The sequence below is a fragment of the Coregonus lavaretus genome, assembly GCF_964263955.1.
Source record: "Coregonus lavaretus genome assembly, chromosome: 10".
NCBI lineage: Eukaryota > Metazoa > Chordata > Actinopteri > Salmoniformes > Salmonidae > Coregonus > Coregonus lavaretus.
In genome coordinates this window covers 26,809,990-26,828,889 of record NC_139997.1, presented here as the reverse complement: position 1 = coordinate 26,828,889, position 18,900 = coordinate 26,809,990, and the positions used below count along the sequence as shown (strand labels likewise).

Below are 18,900 nucleotides of genomic sequence, written 5' to 3'. Positions count from 1 at the left end.
CTTTTATACAGGTAACGAGCTGAGATTAGGACCACACTCTTAAAGGGAGTGCTCCTAATCTCAGCTTGTTACCTGTATAAAAGACACCTGTCCACAGAAGCAATCAATCAATCAGATTCCAAACTCTCCAGCATGGCCAAGACCAAAGAGCTCTCCAAGGATGTCAGGGACAAGATTGTAGACCTACACAAGGCTGGAATGGGCTACAAGACCATCGACAAGCAGCTTGGTGAGAAGGTGACAACAGTTGGTGCGATTATTCCCAAATGGAAGAAACACAAAAGACCTGTCAATCTCCCTTGGCCTGGGGCTCCATGCACGATCTCACCTCGTGGAGTTGCAATGATCATGAGAACGGTGAGGAATCAGCCCAGAACTACACGGGAGGATCTTGTCAATGATCTCTTGGCAGCTGGGACCATAGTCACCAAGAAAACAATTGGTAACACACTACGCCGTGAAGGACTGAAATCCTGCAGCGCCCGCAAGGTCCCCCTGCTCAAGAAAGCACATATACAGGGCCGTCTGAAGTTTGCCAATTAACATCTGAATGATTCAGAGGAGAACTGGGTGAAAGTGTTGTGGTCAGATGAGACCAAAATGGAGCTCTTTGGCATCAACTCAACTCGCCGTGTTTGGAGAAGGAGGAATGCTGCCTATGACCCCAATAACACCATCCCCACCATCAAACATGGAGGTGGAAACATTATGCTTTGGGGTGTTTTTCTGCTAAGGGGACAGGAGAACTTCACCGCATCAAATGGACGATGGACGGGGCCATGTACCGTCAAATCTTGGGTGAGAACCTCCTTCCCTCAGCCAGGGCATTGAAATTGGGTCGTGGATGGGTATTCCAGCATGACAATGACCCAAAACACACGGCCAAGGCAACAAAGGAGTGGCTCAAGAAGAAGCACATTAAGGTCCTGGAGTGGCCTAGCCAGTCTCCAGACCTTAAACCCATAGAATATCTGTGGAGGGAGCTGAAGGTTTGAGTTGCCAAACGTCAGCCTCGAAACCTTCATGACTTGGAGAAGATCTGCAAAGAGGAGTGGAACAAAATCCCTCCTGAGATGTGTGCAAACCTCGTGGCCAACTACAAGAAACGTCTGACCTCTGTGATTGCCAACAAGGGTTTTGCCACCAAGTACTAAGTCATGTTTTGCAGAGGGGTCAAATACTTAAGCCACTTTCTACCACTCTAAATTTCAAGCTTCTGCCTCTAACCCTAGTAAACTCTTTTCCTCCCTCCTTAATCCTCCACCCCTCCCCCTCCCCCTCCCTCTCTGTGGACGACTATGTCAACCACTTTGAAAAAAAGGTTGACTACATCTGCTACTCATTCACTCAGACTATTGAGTCCACTGGTCACACTCACACAGAAATACCCTACACCTTGACCTCTTTCTCCCCTCTCTCTCCAGATGACATCCTGCTGCGACTAATGAGGTCTTGCTTACTTTCTATGCCTGTGATATGTGGTTGTCCCACCTAGCTATTTTAAGATGAATGCACTAACTGTAAGTTGCTCTGGATAAGAGCGTCTGCTAAATACTAAAATGTTATGTAAAATGAATAAGACTTTAAATGTGATAGGAAAGCATCCAACAGGAAAGTGTGATTATTGCCAGGAAACAGAGACAGTGGAGCATGTATTGATACAGTGTGGGCAGTATGAGAGGGAAAGAGAGAGGCTGAGATCTAGTATGAGGGAGAAGGGGATACATTAAATTAGTTTAAAGAGTATATTGAGTAGATACAGTGTAAAATATTTTGTTATCTTTGTTAAGAGAAACGGGGCTGGAAGGTAAGATATCGTTTCTCCCGGTCGCTAGCACACACTCCAGTGCAGTAGGTGGCATTAATGCACCATAACGTTGGATGCCAACCGCCGATAAACCCCACCGAAGAAGCAGAAGAAAAAGAGCTGTTTCTCCAATGATGTTGCCTTCCATGTAGCGGGCAGCCTGTTTTCTTGAACACTTCTAGCTAGCTTTCTCCCACACCACGCCAGTTAGTGCATTTCCACCTCCCTGGAAACCATGGCCGAACAGGCCACGGAATCCGCCCGGCAGCCCCAGCATGACGGTAAAGCTTGTTCTTTTTTGGAAGTCTTTATGATGTGGTGACGTTGCGAGCTAATCCAGATAAGCGGCCTGTGAATCTTCGGTTTAGCTACCAGCACCATCACCCGACGTGTCACTACCTATCCTTGGCCATTATTTCAAGTTCCCAATGGATGTATATCATCATACATAGCGAGCTTCACGGGCACCAAACTAGATGTGCATACTTTGTGTTAGAAAATAAATGCATCGTTCCATTTTGCGCGATAAGAATGGCGTATGATTGCTGATCCATCTGGCTGGAACTATTTTAGTCAGAGACGACGCTTAACTAACTAGTCGAACTGTGTTGATGCTAACTAGCTAGCTAGCTGTCATTGTTGTTTTGCAGCGCTTGTGTAGGCGAGTTATTCGACGGAGTGTAAAATTTGTTAGTGGTGGTTATTTTTGTACATGTAGCAAACGTTTTCGAAAACAGTTTTTATTGACGCATGAATATTCAGTCATTTAGTTGTCCATCCTCTGGTTTGTTTGCAAAATGTTGCGCCTATCCCAAAAGTTATACAGGTAACATTAGCTAGCTAGTTTGGGGACGGGCCAATGTCTGACGTTGAACTCCAGACTAGTTAACTAGTTTACTAGCTAGCTAGGAACGTTAGCCACACTCCACAGATAAATTGTAAGCCAACATGTCTTTATACTTTGAGCCTATGACTGAATTGAATTGACAGGATAATTTTCTCCAACTAGCTACACCAAATATGGTAATGGAGAGAATGAATTATGTCATGACAATGCTGTTATGTTAATACATTGATGCCATCCCACTCTGAAAAAATGTAATGGTCTGCAAATAATATGCATGGGCAGACATTTTTACACCTCTTTGTTAATTTTATTGGCTTCTAACTCCCTGAGTTGTAGCTATGCCATTCCTAGGAGTAGAGCTGGTCAATATCGGTCTTCAGTTTAGCCTAATGAGGCTAGGTACATACACCAGGTGTTAAATGAGTGAAATGACACATTTCATTGACTTCAGACAGGCTTTACAACAGGCAACACTCTGATGATGTAATTTCCATGTAATTTTTTTAAATGTAGGTCATGACACTGAGTATATTCCTTGTTATTGTCAGTACAAGAATAAAGTCCTGATAGCAGTAACTTGGTATAGTAATTTACAGGACGTGAAATCAAGCATCAGCATAGGTCTAGAAGCATGTACTACATACTAGTCCCGCTGTTGCTATGCTGTGTAATGTTACAGCATAGCCAAGCACAATTACATAGAAAAACACACAAAATGTATCTTGTCAGTCATGAATGTTGAATCAAATTATACAGTGGGGAAAAAAAGTATTTAGTCAGCCACCAATTGTGCAAGATCTCCCACTTAAAAAGATGAGAGAGGCCTGTCATTTTCATCATAGGTACATGTCAACTATGACAGACAAAATGAGAAAAAAAAATCCAGAAAATCACATTGTAGGATTTTTAATGAATTTATTTGCAAATTATGGTGGAAAATAAGTATTTGGTCAATAACAAAAGTTTCTCAATACTTTGTTATATACCCTTTGTTGGCAATGACACAGGTCAAACGTTTTCTGTAAGTCTTCACAAGGTTTTCACACACTGTTGCTGGTATTTTGGCCCATTCCTCCATGCAGATCTCCTCTAGAGCAGTGATGTTTTGGGGCTGTCGCTGGGCAACACGGACTTTCAACTCCCTCCAAAGATTTTCTATGGGGTTGAGATCTGGAGACTGGCTAGGCCACTCCAGGACCTTGAAATGCTTCTTACGAAGCCACTCCTTCGTTGCCCAGGCGGTGTGTTTGGGATCATTGTCATGCTGAAAGACCCAGCCACGTTTCATCTTCAATGCCCTTGCTGATGGAAGGAGGTTTTCACTCAAAATCTCACGATACATGGCCCCATTCATTCTTTCCTATACACGGATCAGTCGTCCTGGTCCCTTTGCAGAAAAACAGCCCCAAAGCATGATGTTTCCACCCCCATGCTTCACAGTAAGGATGGTGTTCTTTGGATGCAACTCAGAATTCTTTGTCCTCCAAACACGACGAGTTGAGTTTTTACCAAAAAGTTCAATTTTGGTTTCATCTGACCATATGACATTCTCCCAATCCTCTTCTGGATCATCCAAATGCACTCTAGCAAACTTCAGACGGGCCTGGACATGTACTGGTTTAAGCAGGGGGACACGTCTGGCACTGCAGGATTTGAGTCCCTGGCGGCGTAGTGTGTTACTGATGGTAGGCTTTGTTACTTTGGTCCCAGCTCTCTGCAGGTAATTCACTAGGTCCCCCCGTGTGGTTCTGGGGTTTTTTGCTCACCGTTCTTGTGATCATTTTGACCCCACGGGGTGAGATCTTGCGTGGAGCCCCAGATCGAGGGAGATTATCAGTGATCTTGTATGTCTTCCATTTCCTAATAATTGCTCCCACAGTTGATTTCTTCAAACCAAGCTGCTTACCTATTGCAGATTCAGTCTTCCCAGCCTGGTGCAGGTCTACAATTTTGTTTCTGGTGTCCTTTGACAGCTCTTTGGTCTTGGCCATAGTGGAGTTTGGAGTGTGACTGTTTGAGGTTGTGGACAGGTGTCTTTTATACTGATAACAAGTTCAAACAGGTGCCATTAATAGAGGTAACGAGTGGAGGACAGAGGAGCCTCTTAAAGAAGAAGTTACAGGTCTGTGAGAGCCAGAAATCTTGCTTGTTTGTAGGTGACCAAATACTTATTTTCCACCATAATTTGCAAATAAATTCATTAAAAATCCTACAATGTGATTTTCTGGATTTTTTTTTCTCAATTTGTCTGTCATAGTTGACGTGTACCTATGATGAAAATTACAGGCCTCTCTCATCTTTTTAAGTGGGAGAACTTGCACAATTGGTGGCTGACTAAATACTTTTTTTCCCCACTGTATTTGAACTTACTCTGCCGATTGTCCGTGGGTTTGTACCTTCAGTGGGTCAAAAGACAAAATATTCACAGGAAAGTATAATTAAACCGACTTCAAAACACGGGTCTCTGTGTGTGGCAATCAAGATTTGTTTGCTCATGACCTAACGCACGTGCACAAGACGGAAGTACAGTGCATTTGGAAAGTATTCAGACTCCTTCCCTTTCTCCACATTTTGTTACGTTACAGCCTTATTCTAAAATGGCTTAAATTATATTTTTTCCTCATCAATCTACACACAATATCCCATAATGACAAAGTGATAACAGGTTATTAGAAATGTTTGCAATGTATTAAAAACAAAAACAGAAACACCTTATTTACATAAGTATTCAGACCCTTTGCTATGAGACTCGAAATTGCGCTCAGGTGCATCCTGTTTCCATTGATCATCCTTGAGATGTTTCTACAACTTGATTGGAGTCCACCTGTGGTCAATTCAATTGATTGGACATGGTTTGGAAAGGCACACACCTGTCTATATAAGGTCCCACAGTTGACAGTGCATGTCAGAGCAAAAACCAAGTCATGAGGTCAAAGGAATTGTCCATAGAGCTCCGAGACAGGATTTTGTTGAGGCACAGATCTGGGAAAGGGTACCAAAACATTTCCCTATGCTTCACCATAGGGATGGTGCCAGGTGTCCTCCAGACGTGACACTTGACATGAGAAACAAGATTCTCTGGTCTGATGAAACCTGCATGCCAAGTGTCACGTCTGGAGGACACCTGGCACCATCCCTATGGTGAAGCATGGTGGTGGCAGCATCATGCTGTGGGGATGTTATTCAGCGGCAGGGACTGGGAGACTAATCAGGATTGAGGGAAAGATGAACGGAGCAATGTACAGATAGATCCTTGATGAAAACCTGCTCCAGAGCGCTCAGTAACTCAGACTGGGGGCGAAGGTTCACCTTCCAACAGGACAATGACCCTAAGCATACAGCCAAGACAGCGCAGGTGTGGCTACGGGACAAGTCTCTGAATGTCCTTGAGTGGCCCAGCCAGAGCCCGGACTTGAACCCGATCGAACATCTCTGGAGAGACCCGAAAATAGCTGTGCAGCGACGCTCCCCATCCAACCTGACCAAGCTTGATAGGATCTGCAGAGAAGAATGGGAGAAACTCACCAAATACAGGGGTGCCGAGCTTGTAGCGCCATACCCATGAAGAATCAAGGCTGTAATTGCTGCCAAAGGTGCTTCAACAAAGTACTGAGTAAAGGGTCTGAATACTCAACGGCAGTACCGAGGCTCTAAAAAGTCGGGTAAATAATACTTTCCTGTGGATATTTTGTCAAAAATGTCAACCCGCTGAAAGACCAACCGCACAGACAACTGGTAGATTGAAGTTCAAATGCAATTTTATTAAACATTCATTCATTCAACATTGATTGTAAGGAAACTTTTCACGTCATTCTGATTTATTAGGCAACCTACGTAAATGCTCTCCATAACGACTGAGATTGGTCTGTTGTCTTTTTGAGTAGTGAGTTAGGCTATGCATTATTAAGAATGGGGAAAAACTGTACAGTATGTAGCCTAAAGCTAGTGGACAGATGGGCCTATGCCTAAAGCCCCAAATAATCAAAGATTGGAACTGGCAACTAGTGTACTTTTTGCACTGGAATTTGACTCTAAGAAGTAGGCTATATTACTGTGCTATTATATATAACCATTATGTTGGACACCAGGATGCTATTTGGGGAAGTTACTTTTCAGGCACCTCATGCTGTTTTATATTTATAAAGTTGAATCTCTGAACAACTTTGAAAACCTCCAGAGTTTGTTCATCGGTAGGCCTATGTCATAGATCTTTGTTTAGTTTGCGTCTTTCTGGTCAAACCTTTTGCTAACAGTCAGTATGCTAATACAGTCATTAAAGACTAACAGATCTTGCCCCTAGAATGTTGCTTTGTATTTTGTACTGCACAGGTGTCATACTTTTTTATTGGCTACAAATCTATGTCCACCAGTTAGACCTCCATTTATTGTATGCTATAAACAACACCAACAGGGATTATTGTTTAAGTGAAGCCAAATGACCCTCCCGCTCGGTCCTGCCTGGGCAATACTTTTTTTTACCAGATTCCCCCTTCAAATAAATGAAATCACCTTTCTCAGGCTGCTTGTTGTATTGCAGTTTAGAGAAATACCTTTATTTCTGAAAGTTTCTTTAGTGTTCTTGTTTTGTCCTCTTCCTTAGCGGTGATCCAGCAGCGAGTGGCAGCCCTGGAGCAGGAGAGAGCCGAGTTCTCCAAGCTCAAACAGCAACTGGAGTCTGAGTTCAACCAGAAGCGGGCCAAGTTCAAAGAGCTCTACATGTCCAAAGAAGGTGACTGTTCAATGTCGGGATGTGACCCGAATTTGGGATCATTAACGGTTCAAAAAATCCTTAACCGAACCCCCCCTTGGCCTACGGAAATGTAATTAACATAATACAAACATCCCCATCACAATCTGTTTGTTTAAGATGGAGATATCCGTTTTTTTGCATGGGCTGCTTTTCAATCCACCGCATCCGCTGATATCGCCCTTCCGCATCTGCGGTAGAAGAAAAAAAACATTAACCTGACCCGACCTTCCTCCTCCTGCTCCTGCTGGCTTTCGCAGATTCTGCTCTCCTGAAGTTGCCGGTAATAGGCTACACGAGGAGTTGGCAACCTTTTTCATGTGGAATGCCAATTTCTTTAAATGTCTACTGATCTGCGTGCCAGTTATGGTTTTCATATGCACATTTTTGTGGAACAGTTTAATTTCATTTTAATAAAGTCTTCGTACTGTATCTCAAAATCATTGTCATGTGGTTAATCAATATTCTATCCAAATTAAAATGATACAAACCTAAAAAGTAACTTTCTTGCCAACTATTTAAAAATAGCCTACATAAAGCCAACAAATAAAAACATTGCGGCCTGCAGGTAGAAAATATCCTCATAAAAAATAATCCTATGAATCACATTGGCTACGCATGGCCTGTCTGCAACAAACATGAAAAATCATATAACCTATCAATTTGGGTCTTGCCCGAAGCTCGCGCTAACAAACTTGCAACATTGTATAAAATATTCTGGGCCCCTCAGAATTTCCAGCGCCAGTGAGCTCGGGACAGACACCGCTGTAGACTATTTGGGGACAAGAGCTCATCAGGTAGGCCTATTTTATTAAGTTTCCACTGGATCAGAGCATGACATTTTTCACTTTCACACGGAGTGGTTATCGAAGGGGAGAGAGTTGGAAAGATTTTTCAAATACATTGAGGAAATATTGTCATTCTCAATGGATGTAAAAACAGACTTTGTTTGCTTGCAGTTTGAGGGGAAGAAAACAACATTACTTTGAGAAGCTCCACAGCTCATTAGTGGTAGTGCGTTAAGCCAATCAGAAATACTATCAGATCCCCTAATGGGAACATTTATATGCCTACATTTGCGTGCAGGCCAGCTAGCCTATAGACCTACTTCTATGTGTAATCAGGTGTGCGTCCTTACTCAACATTGACAGTAGCGCTCCAAACAAAAGACGGACTAAATTGACAACTTGTAAATGGAATGAAATAAACCTAAACTTGTTTCTCACAAGTGTAGCATAGGTTGTGCACTCTGCAAACTACGTGTCCACTCTGACAATGAGAACGGTACATTTCGAATAATAATATATTGAATGCATTAACAGAAATTACCGTAACCAAACACATTGTCAATTAGAAATGATAGGAATTAACGGTAAATGTACTACTGGTGATATACATTATGTAATGGAAAATTGATAGACACTAACAATCAAATGCAAACAATTCACAAGTTATGAAACAATGAATGTGCACAACATGGTGGGAGAGAGCGCATTCTGGAGAGAGACGTGCATTGTGCATCTTAGCCACACTCCCCTTCTTGGACTGCCACCCCTACGGCCTCTGCCATGGAGGTGAGCGCTGTTTGGTAGGTAGTCAGGACTACGGTAAATTGAACTGTATTGCCCGCTAGCGGTCATACACAGCACCATATCTGAATTGTGAATTCACGTCATTTAATGATTAAAACAAAAACGTTTAAACAAGAAATAATTCGCTTTTTTAAACGTTCAATGTTCAATCTGCTGTTGGCGAGCATGCCATTTAGCTTATTGTAAACTCATGTAGTTAGCTTCATCAATATGGGAAAGGGGGATACCTTGTCAGTTGTACAACTGAATGCATTCAACTGAAATGTGTCTTCCGCATTTAACCCAACCCCTCTGAATCAGAGAGGTGTGGGGGGCTGCCTTAATCGACATCCATGTCTTCGGCGCCCGTGCCCTGGTCTCCTGAAACATATCCGGCCTTATCATGGGTTACCTCTTGTATTTTCCTCAGTTCATCTCTCTTTTCCTCCCCAGAGGAGCTGAAGCGCCAGGCAGCGTCTCTGGAGGGGGCCCAGTCGGAGCTGAGTCGTGTCCAGGCCCAGCTGGAACAGGCCCAAGCAGACATGGAGAACATCAAGGCGGTGGCCACTGTGTCAGAGAGCACCAAGCAGGAGGCCGTTGACCAGGTCAAGGGACAGTGGCAGGAGGAGGTGGTCTCCCTACAGGCCATCATGAAAGGTAGCTAGGCTAACTCTACTTTGCCGCCTCTGGCCCTCATTTTGCCATTCAGTATCTAGTTGGTGACACTGTTGGAAGACTTTCAGAAAAGCTGTAACCCATGTAACATTTACTCTAGTCTAGACCTTCATGAAAGGCAGTCATTAATTCCATGTCATAGCCATGCTTCTGTTACAGCGTTGATGACGTATCATCTTAGCTTGACACGCAGAAATTAAAATGGAACAGGATTACAATACTGTTCCTGTGGCTAAATAAAGTGTATTGAGTTGAATAGTTAAGCAGTGATAAGCCTGATTGCAAATCAACTGCTACGCTTTACACTGAGGATCAGTTACAAATCAAATTGTATTTGCCACATGCGCCAAATACAACAGGTGTAGACATTACAGTGAAATGCTTACTTACAAGCCCTTAACCAACAATGCAGTTTTTAAGAAAATAAAGTGTTAAGTAAAAAATAGATAAGTTAAAAAAAATAATTAAAAAGCAGTAGTAAAATAAAATAACAGTAGGGAGGCTATATACAGGGGGTACCGGTACAGAGTCAATGTGCGGGGGCACTGGTTAGTCGAGGTAATTGAGGTAATATGTACAGTGAGGGAAAAAAGTATTTGATCTCTTGCTGATTTTGTACGTTTGCCCACTGACAAAGAAATGATCAGTCTATATTTTTAATGGTAGGTTTATTTGAACAGTGAGAGACAGAATAACAACAAAAAAATCCAGAAAAACACATGTCAAAAATGTTATAAATTGATTTGCATTTTAATGAGGGAAATAAGTATTTGACCCCTCTGCAAAACATGACCTAGTACTTGGTGGCAAAACCCTTGTTGGCAATCACAGAGGTCAGACGTTTCTTGTAGTTGGCCACCAGATTTGCACACACCTCAGGAGGGATTTTGTCCCACTCCTCTTTGCAGATCTTCTCCAAGTCATTAAGGTTTCGAGGCTGACGTTTGGCAACTCCAACCTTCAGCTCCCTCCACAGATTTTCTATGGGATTAAGGTCTGGAGACTGGCTAGGCCACTCCAGGACCTTAATGTGCTTCTTCTTGAGCCACTCCTTTGTTGCCTTGGCCGTGTGTTTTGGGTCATTGTCATGCTGGAATACCCATCCACGACCCATTTTCAATGCCCTGGCTGAGGGAAGGAGGTTCTCACCCAAGATTTGACGGTACATGGCCCCGTCCATCGTCCCTTTGATGCGGTGAAGTTGTCCTGTCCCCTTAGCAGAAAAACACCCCCAAAGCATAATGTTTCCACCTCCATGTTTGAGGGTGGGGATGGTGTTCTTGGGGTCATAGGCAGCATTCCTCCTCCTCCAAACACGGCGAGTTGAGTTGATGCCAAAGAGCTCCATTTTGGTCTCATCTGACCACAACACTTTCACCCAGTTATCCTCTGAATCATTCAGATGTTCATTGGCAAACTTCAGACGGGCATGTATATGTGCTTTCTTGAGAAGGGGGACCTTGCGGGCGCTGCAGGATTTCAGTCCTTCACGGCGTAGTGTGTTACCAGTTGTTTTCTTGGTGACTATGGTCCCAGCTGCCTTGAGATCATTGACAAGATCCTCCCGTGTAGTTCTGGGCTGATTCCTCACCGTTCTCATGATCATTGCAACTCCACGAGGTGAGATCTTGCATGGAGCCCCAGGCCGAGGGAGATTGACAGGTCTTTTGTGTTTTTTCCATTTGCGAAATATCGCACCAACTGTTGTCACCTTCTCACCAAGCTGCTTGTCGATGGTCTTGTAGCCCATTCCAGCCTTGTGTAGGTCTACAATCTTGTCCCTGACATCCTTGGAGAGCTCTTTGGTCTTGGCCATGGTGGAGAGTTTGGAATCTGATTGATTGATTGCTTCTGTGGACAGGTGTCTTTTATACAGGTAACAAGCTGAGATTAGGAGCACTCCCTTTAAGAGTGTGCTCCTAATCTCAGCTCGTTACCTGTATAAAAGACACCTGGGAGCCAGAAATCTTTCTGATTGAGAGGGGGTCAAATACTTATTTCCCTCATTAAAATGCAAATCAATTTATAACATTTTTGACATGTGTTTTTCAGGATTTTTTTGTTGTTATTCTGTCTCACTGTTAAAATAAACCTACCATTTTTAAAATTATAGACTGATCATTTCTTTGTCAGTGGGCAAACGTACAAAATCAGCAGGGGATCAAATACTTTTTTCCCTCACTGTACATGTGGGTAGAGTTAAAGCGACTATGCATAAATAATAAACCGAGTAGCAGCAGCGTAATAGATGGGGTGGGGGTGCAAATAGTCCGGGAAGCCATGATTAGCTGTTCAGGAGTCTTATGGCTTGGGGGTAGAAGCTGTTAAGAAGCCTTTTGGACCTAGACTTGGCGCTCCGGTACCGCTTGCCGTGCGGTAGCAAAGAGAACAGTCTATGACTAGGGTGGCTGGAGTCTTTTGATAATTTTTAGGGCCTTCCTGGTATAGAGGTCATGGATGGCAGGAAGCTTGGCCCCAGTGATGTACTGGGCCGTACGCACTACCCTCTGTAGTGCCTTGCGGTCAGATGCTGAGCAGTTGCCATACCAGGCGGTGATGCAACCAGTCAGGATGCTCTCGATGGTGCAGCTTTAGAATTTTTTGAGGATCTGAGGACCCATGCCAAATCTTGCCAAGTATCCTGAGGGGGAATAGGCTTTGTCGTGCCCTCTAGAGTCCTGCTCCTTGAAAGCGGCAGCTCTACCCTTTTGCTCAGTGAGGATGTTGCCTGTAATCCATGGCTTCTGGTTGGGGTATGTACATACGGTCACTGTGGGGACGACGTCATCGATGCACTTATTGATGAAGCCAGTGACTGATGTGGTGTGCTCCTTAATGCTATCGGAAGAATCCCGGAACATATTTCAGTCTGTGCTAGCAAAATAGTCCTGTAGCTTAGCATCTGCGTCATCTGACCACTTCCTTATTAACCGAGTCACTGGTGCTTCCTGCTTTAGTTTCTGCTTATAAGCAGGAATCAGGAGGATAGAGTTATGGTCAGATTTGCCAAATGGAGGGTGAGGGAGAGCTTTGTAAGCGTCTCTGTGTGTGGAGTAAAGGTGGTCTAGAGTTATTTTTTTTATCCATCTGGTTGCACATTTAACATGCTGGTAGAAATGAGGTAGAACGGATTTAAGTTTCCCTGCATTAAAGTCCCCGGCCACTTGGAGCGCTGCTTCTGGATGAGTGTTTTCCTGTTTACTTATGGCCTTATACAGCTCATTGAGTGCAATCTTAGTGCCAGCATCGGTTTGTGGTGGTAAATAGACAGCTACGAAAAATATACATGAAAACTCTCTTGGTAAATTGTGTGGTCTACAGCTTATCATGAGATACTCTACCTCAGGCGAGCAAAACCTTGAGACTTCCTTAGTATTCCAACACTGTAACAGTCAATGCTCTCACTTCCCCTCCCCCCTAAGACACAGTGCGTGAGTACGAGGTGCAATTCCACCAGCGCCTGGAGCAGGAGCGTGCTCAATGGAACCAGTACAGGGAGGCGGTGGAGAGGGAGATGGGTGAGCTGAGACACCGCCTCTCAGAGGGTGGCCAGGAGGAAGAGAACCTGGAGAACGACATGAAGAAGGTAGGCTGGTTTCACACCGGGGGGGGTCATCAGAGTACATGTATCCTTTTATCAGGGTTGGGGTCAATTTCATTTCAATTCCAAATAATTTTTCTCATAGAGAAGCATTGATGAGAATTTGAATTTTAGATTAATTCCTGAATTGACTGAATTTAAATGGAATTGACTGCTTTTGTTAGATTTGACTTGTATGTCTGTTTTGATTCACGGTCAATAGAGTTGGACTTACTTGATTTTAATGGCTTTTTCCCCCCAGGCCCAGGAAGATGCAGAGAAGCTGCGGTCGGTGGTGATGCCAATGGAGCAGGAGATAGCAGCTCTGAAAGCCAAGCTGACCATGGCAGAGGACAGGGTAAAGGAGCTGGAAGCCTCAAAGGTTAGTCAACGGGGACTGGAAAGGAAATGGATGTTCTCCATAATAATTGTTCTCCATAATAATTGTATTAACAAAACAATGTTATCCATCCAAAATGTCAATTGAGGTTGGGTTATATCTAGACCATTTGCAAAGGAACATTAATTTGTGTTGATTATTTATGACACTTTATAAGCAAAACTGTCTGAAGTGATACAGTGGAAAAAATGACTTTCTAAAAATGGCTTACAGTTTAAATATGTAATCTGAGTTACTGATGAATGACTAATTTTCATTCTGTAGGTAAAGGAGCTCAATCATGTCCTGGAAGCAGAGAAATCCTGCCGCACAGACCTGGAGATGTATGTGGCGGTGCTCAACACTCAGAAGTCTGTCCTTCAGGAAGATGCAGAGAAACTACGCAAAGAGCTCCACGAAGGTGACTCGCTCGTAAAGCTTTATTCAAAAGCATGCTGTCAAACTTTAGGAAAAGAGATGTGAGAGACTTCAAAGTACAGCACAGTATTCTCTTTCTCTTTACCTCCCCCCCCCTCTCTCTCTCTCACACACACCCTCTCTCTTTCTAAATGCCATATATTTTCTTAGTTTGTCACCTGTTGGAGCTGGAGCGGCAGCAGCACAACCAGTTGAAGCACACGTGGCAGCGGGCCAACGACCAGTTCCTGGAGTCCCAGAGGCTGCTGATGAGGGACATGCAGAGGATTGAGAACGTGCTGTCCTCCGAGCAGCTCCGCCAGGTGGAGGAGATCAAGAAGAGGGACCAGGTACTCACACTAGAGCTGAGCGATGTGGAATAAAATCCATATTGCGAAAATGATAAATTACGATAAATACTTTTTTAGGGAGGTGCTAGAGCTGGGTGATGTGGACTTAAAGTCATATTGAATGTGACTATTTTGCTCGACTACAAATACAATGATAAAACAAAATGTTTTAATGGACAGTTACTTTACATTAGCGGCAGGGCTCTAGACAAAATGTTTTCAGTGCCAAGTAAGAACTGAGATGGTAGCCTATGATTTAAAAAGTTTTTCAGCTAACATATCCAGGGAATGCATGATTTTATATTTTGATGGTCAACCTGGCAAAATATGATCCAGAAATATCTGATTTATTTTTGGCTCTTCGGAGAATTTGCCGACATCTTTGTGCATGTTGGCCTAAGCTATATTTTTCACCACCTGTGGAAGTGGGATCTTAAAACACCTGCTCTAGTTGTAAAGTGGTGCCATGAACTCCATATTAAGAGGTGAGAAATAAATGAGATATGCACAGAACGCTGTGACTCTCCTCTCTATAACTAGAACAACAGTAGTTGCTTTGAAAACTGTAATTTTCCCACAATTGCATTTTGCGCAATGTGCTTCTCAGAATGCATCACTCCCTCCTTGCGCACAGTGGGGAGAGAGCTTGAGAGTGGCCCGCTCACACAGCAGGCGACTGCGAAACGGGGATAGGCAAATACTTTCAGAGCAGGAATCTACATAATGCATAGGCTATTGCTGTTGACCAAATAATGTTTTTCGTACAATCTACAGGAACATTGTGTAGTAAAATCACCAAGAATTACAGACGTACGCAAAATGCTTCAGTAAGAGGAAGGCAATGTCGTTGTCAGTCATTTTCGGTTTATCGTCCTAGCTCTAGCTCACACCTCGAGTCAGAGGTGTGTGTGTGAGGTTATTGGTGGGGGTGTGTTTGACCGTGCAAGGGTGAATCAGACAATTGTGGAATAGAGTAAATACTGTGACAGTGTACTGACATTTATCGACAGGATATTGTGCGTGCATGTGCGCTTATGGGAATGCAAGTCAGTTGATGAGGTAGAAATTCCCTGTCAAAGTGTAACATTGTTCACAAGGAGTATTTACATGCTCAGACCATTTATTGACATTGTGTTTGCTTCCCCCAGGAGGAGGATGATAATGAAAGGATCATCCAGGAGCAAAACGAGGAGGACGGGACAGAAACTGAACCTTTAGAAGACTCATTTCTTGGGCTCAGTATTGAAGAGGTAGGGATATGATGTCACCAACACCTTACCGAGAGCACATTGCCCCAGACACCCGTGATCCTCTGAGAGGTCAACCGCTCTATAAAACATTCTCTCTTGAGTTCATATTGTGACCCACCACCTGGATTCGGTCCTATTAAAAATTTGAAGTGGTGTTTTTTACATTTTACTTTGGATAAAAGTAGAGACTCAGAGCTAGAAAATCATATACTGAACAAAAATATAAACGCAACATGCAACAATTTCAAAGATTTTACTGAATTACAGTCAATTTAATCTATGGATTTCACATGACTGGGAATACAGATATGCATCTCTTGGTCACAGATAGATACCTTAGAAAATAGGTAGGGGCGTGGATCAGAAAACCAGTCAGTATCTGGTGTGACCACGATTTGCCTCATTCAGCGCGACACATCTCCTTCGCATAGAGTTGATCAGGCTGTTGATTGTGGCCTGTGGAATGTTGTCCCACTCCTCTTCAATGGCTGTGCGAAGTTGCTGGATATTGGCGGGAACTGGAACACGCTGTCGTACACGTCAATCCAGAGCATCCTACACATGCTCAATGGGTGACATCTCTGGTGAGTATGCAGGCCATGGAAGAACTGGGACGTTTTCAGCTGTCAGGAATTGTATACAGATCATTGCTACATGGTGCTGTGCATAATCATGGTAAAACATGAGGTGATGGCAGCGGATGAATGGTACGACAATGGGCCTCAGGATCTCGTAACAGTATGTCTGTGCATTTAAATTGCCATCGATAAAATGCAATTGTGTTCGTTGTCCGTAGCTTATGCTTGCCCATATCTTAACCCCACTACCTACAATAGGGCACTCTTTTTACAACGTTGACATCAGCAAACCGATCGCCCACACAACGCCATACACGTGGTCTGCGGTTGTGATGCAGGTTGGATGTACTGCCAAATTCTCTAAAACGATGTTGGAGGCGGCTTATGGTAGAGAAATGAACATTCAATTATCTGGCAACAGCTCTGATGGACATTCCTGCAGTCAGCATGCCAATTGCACGCTCCCTCAAAACTTGAGACATCTATGGCATTGGTGTTGTGTGACAAAACTGCACATTTTAGAGTGGCCTTTTATTGTCCCCAGCACAAGGTGCACCTGTGTAGTGATCATGCTGTTTAATCAGCTTTTTGATATGCCACACCTGTCAGGTGGATGGATTATCTTGGCGAAGGAGAAATGCTCACTAACAGGCAGGTAAACAAATTTGTGCACAAAATTTGAGCTAAATATGCGTTTTGTGCATATGGAACATTTCTGGGATATTTTATTTCAGCTCATGAAACATGGGGGACCAACACTTTATTATAATATTTTTGTTCAGTATACACTACTGGTCAAAAGTTTTAGAACACCTACTCATTCAAGGGTTTTTCTTTATTTTTACTATTTTCTACATTGTAGAATAATAGTGAAGACATCAAAACTATGAAACAACACATATGGAATCATGCAGTAACCAAAAAAGTGTTAAACAAATCCAAATATATTTTATATTTGAGATTCTTCAAATAGCCACCCTTTGCCTTAATGACAGCTTTGCACACTCTTGGAATTTTCTCAACCAGCTTCACCTGGAATGCTTTTCCAACAATCTTGAAGGAGTTCCCACATTTGCTGAGCACTTGTTGGCTGCTTTTCCTTCACTATGCCGTCCGACTCATCCCAAAACATCTCATTTTGGTTGAAGTCGGGGGATTGTGGAGGCCAGGTCATCTGATGCAGCACTCCATCACTCTCCTTGGTAAAATAGCCCTTACACAGCCTGGAGGTGTGTTGGGTCATTGTCCTGTTGAAAAACAAATTATAGTCCCACTATGCCCAAACCAGATGGGATGGCGTATTGCTGCAGAATGCTGTGGTAGCCATGCTGGTTAAGTGTGCCTTGAATTCTAAATAAATCACAGACAGTGTCACCAGCAAAGCACCCCCACACCATAACACCACCTCCTCCATTCTTTACAGTGGGAAATACACATGCGGAGATCATCCGTTCACCCACACCGCGTCTCACAAAGACATGGCGGTTGGAACCAAAAATCTCAAATTTGGACTCCAGACCAAAGGACAAATTTCCACCAGTCGTGTTTCTTGGCCCAAGCAAGTCTCTTTTTCTTATTGGTATTTAGTAGTGGTTTCTTTGCAGCAATTCGACCAGGAAGGCCTGATTCACACAGTCCCCTCTGAACAGTTGATGTTGAGATGTGTCTGTTACTTGAACTCTATGAAGCAGAGCTTCACTGGGCTCCCGAGTGGCGCAGCGGTCTAAGGCACTGCATCTCGGTGCTTGAGGCGTCATTACAGACCCCCTGGTTCGATTCCAGGCTGTATCACAACCGGCCGTTGGGGCGGCGCACAATTGGCCCAGCGTCGTCCGGGTTTGGCCAGTGTAGGCCGTCATTGTAAATAAGAATTTGTTCTTAACTGACTTGCCTAGTTAAATAAAGGTAAAGTAAAATAAAAAGCATTTATTTGGGCTGCAATCTGAGGTGCAGTTAACTCAAATGAACTTATCCTCTGCAGCAGAGGTAACTCTGGGTCTTCCATTCCTGTGGCGGTCCTCGTGAGAGCCAGTTTCATCATAGCGCTTGATGTTTTTTTCAGTATTGACTGACCTTCACGTCTTAAAGTAATGATAGACTGTCATTTCTCTTTGCTTATTTGAGCTGTTCTTGCCATAATATGGACTTGGTCTTTTACCAAATAGGACTATCTTCTGTATACCCCACCTACCTTGTCACAACACAACTGATTGGCTCAAACGCATTAAGAAGGAAAGAAATTCCACAAATTAACTTTTTAAGAAGGCACACCTGTTAATTGAAATGCATTCCAGGTGACTACCTCATGAAGCTGGTTGAGAGAATGCCAAAAGTGTGCAAAGCTGTCATCAAGGCAAAGGTTTGACTATTTGAAGAATCTCAAATGTAAAATATATTTTGATGTAACACTTTTTTGGTTACTACATGATTCCATATGTGTTATTTATTCTACAATGTAGAAAATAGTAAAAATGAGGAAAAACCATTGAATGAGTAGGTGTTCTAAAACTTTTGACCGGTAGTGTATATCATACACTGCAGTTGAGGAACAATGGGAAAGTAATTCTGCTTTGAAAGTTGATAAACATCTAGCCCCACTTTTGAGAAAATGGCCCGTGAATGTTTTGGTACACCTATTGGAGAGCTCTTCTTTGTCTACACCCATTCAGCATCAATCATCCTCTTAAGCCTTAGCCCCA

At 43.3% G+C, this 18,900-nt stretch overlaps 1 protein-coding gene across 5 annotated transcripts in view; it reads left to right on the top strand.

Annotated features, from left to right (window-relative positions):
• The first annotated feature begins 1,914 nt into the window (after positions 1-1,914).
• Positions 1,915-18,900, top strand: part of LOC311136548 (rab GTPase-binding effector protein 1-like) — a 48,825-nt gene continuing 31,839 nt past the window's right edge. For 2 of the 5 annotated variants that reach the window (XM_084170716.1, XM_084170719.1), the window contains exons 1-8: positions 1,915-2,088; positions 7,255-7,383; positions 9,426-9,629; positions 13,070-13,233; positions 13,490-13,609; positions 13,892-14,027; positions 14,195-14,373; positions 15,522-15,623. In XM_084170716.1, the coding sequence (XP_084026842.1) occupies positions 2,043-2,088; positions 7,255-7,383; positions 9,426-9,629; positions 13,070-13,233; positions 13,490-13,609; positions 13,892-14,027; positions 14,195-14,373; positions 15,522-15,623 (1,080 nt within the window). In that variant the 5' untranslated portion in view covers positions 1,915-2,042. The remainder of the gene's footprint in view (positions 2,089-7,254; positions 7,384-9,425; positions 9,630-13,069; positions 13,234-13,489; positions 13,610-13,891; positions 14,028-14,194; positions 14,374-15,521; positions 15,624-18,900) is intronic. The other 3 variants (XM_084170718.1, XM_084170717.1, XM_084170720.1) reach the window with 3 other exon arrangements.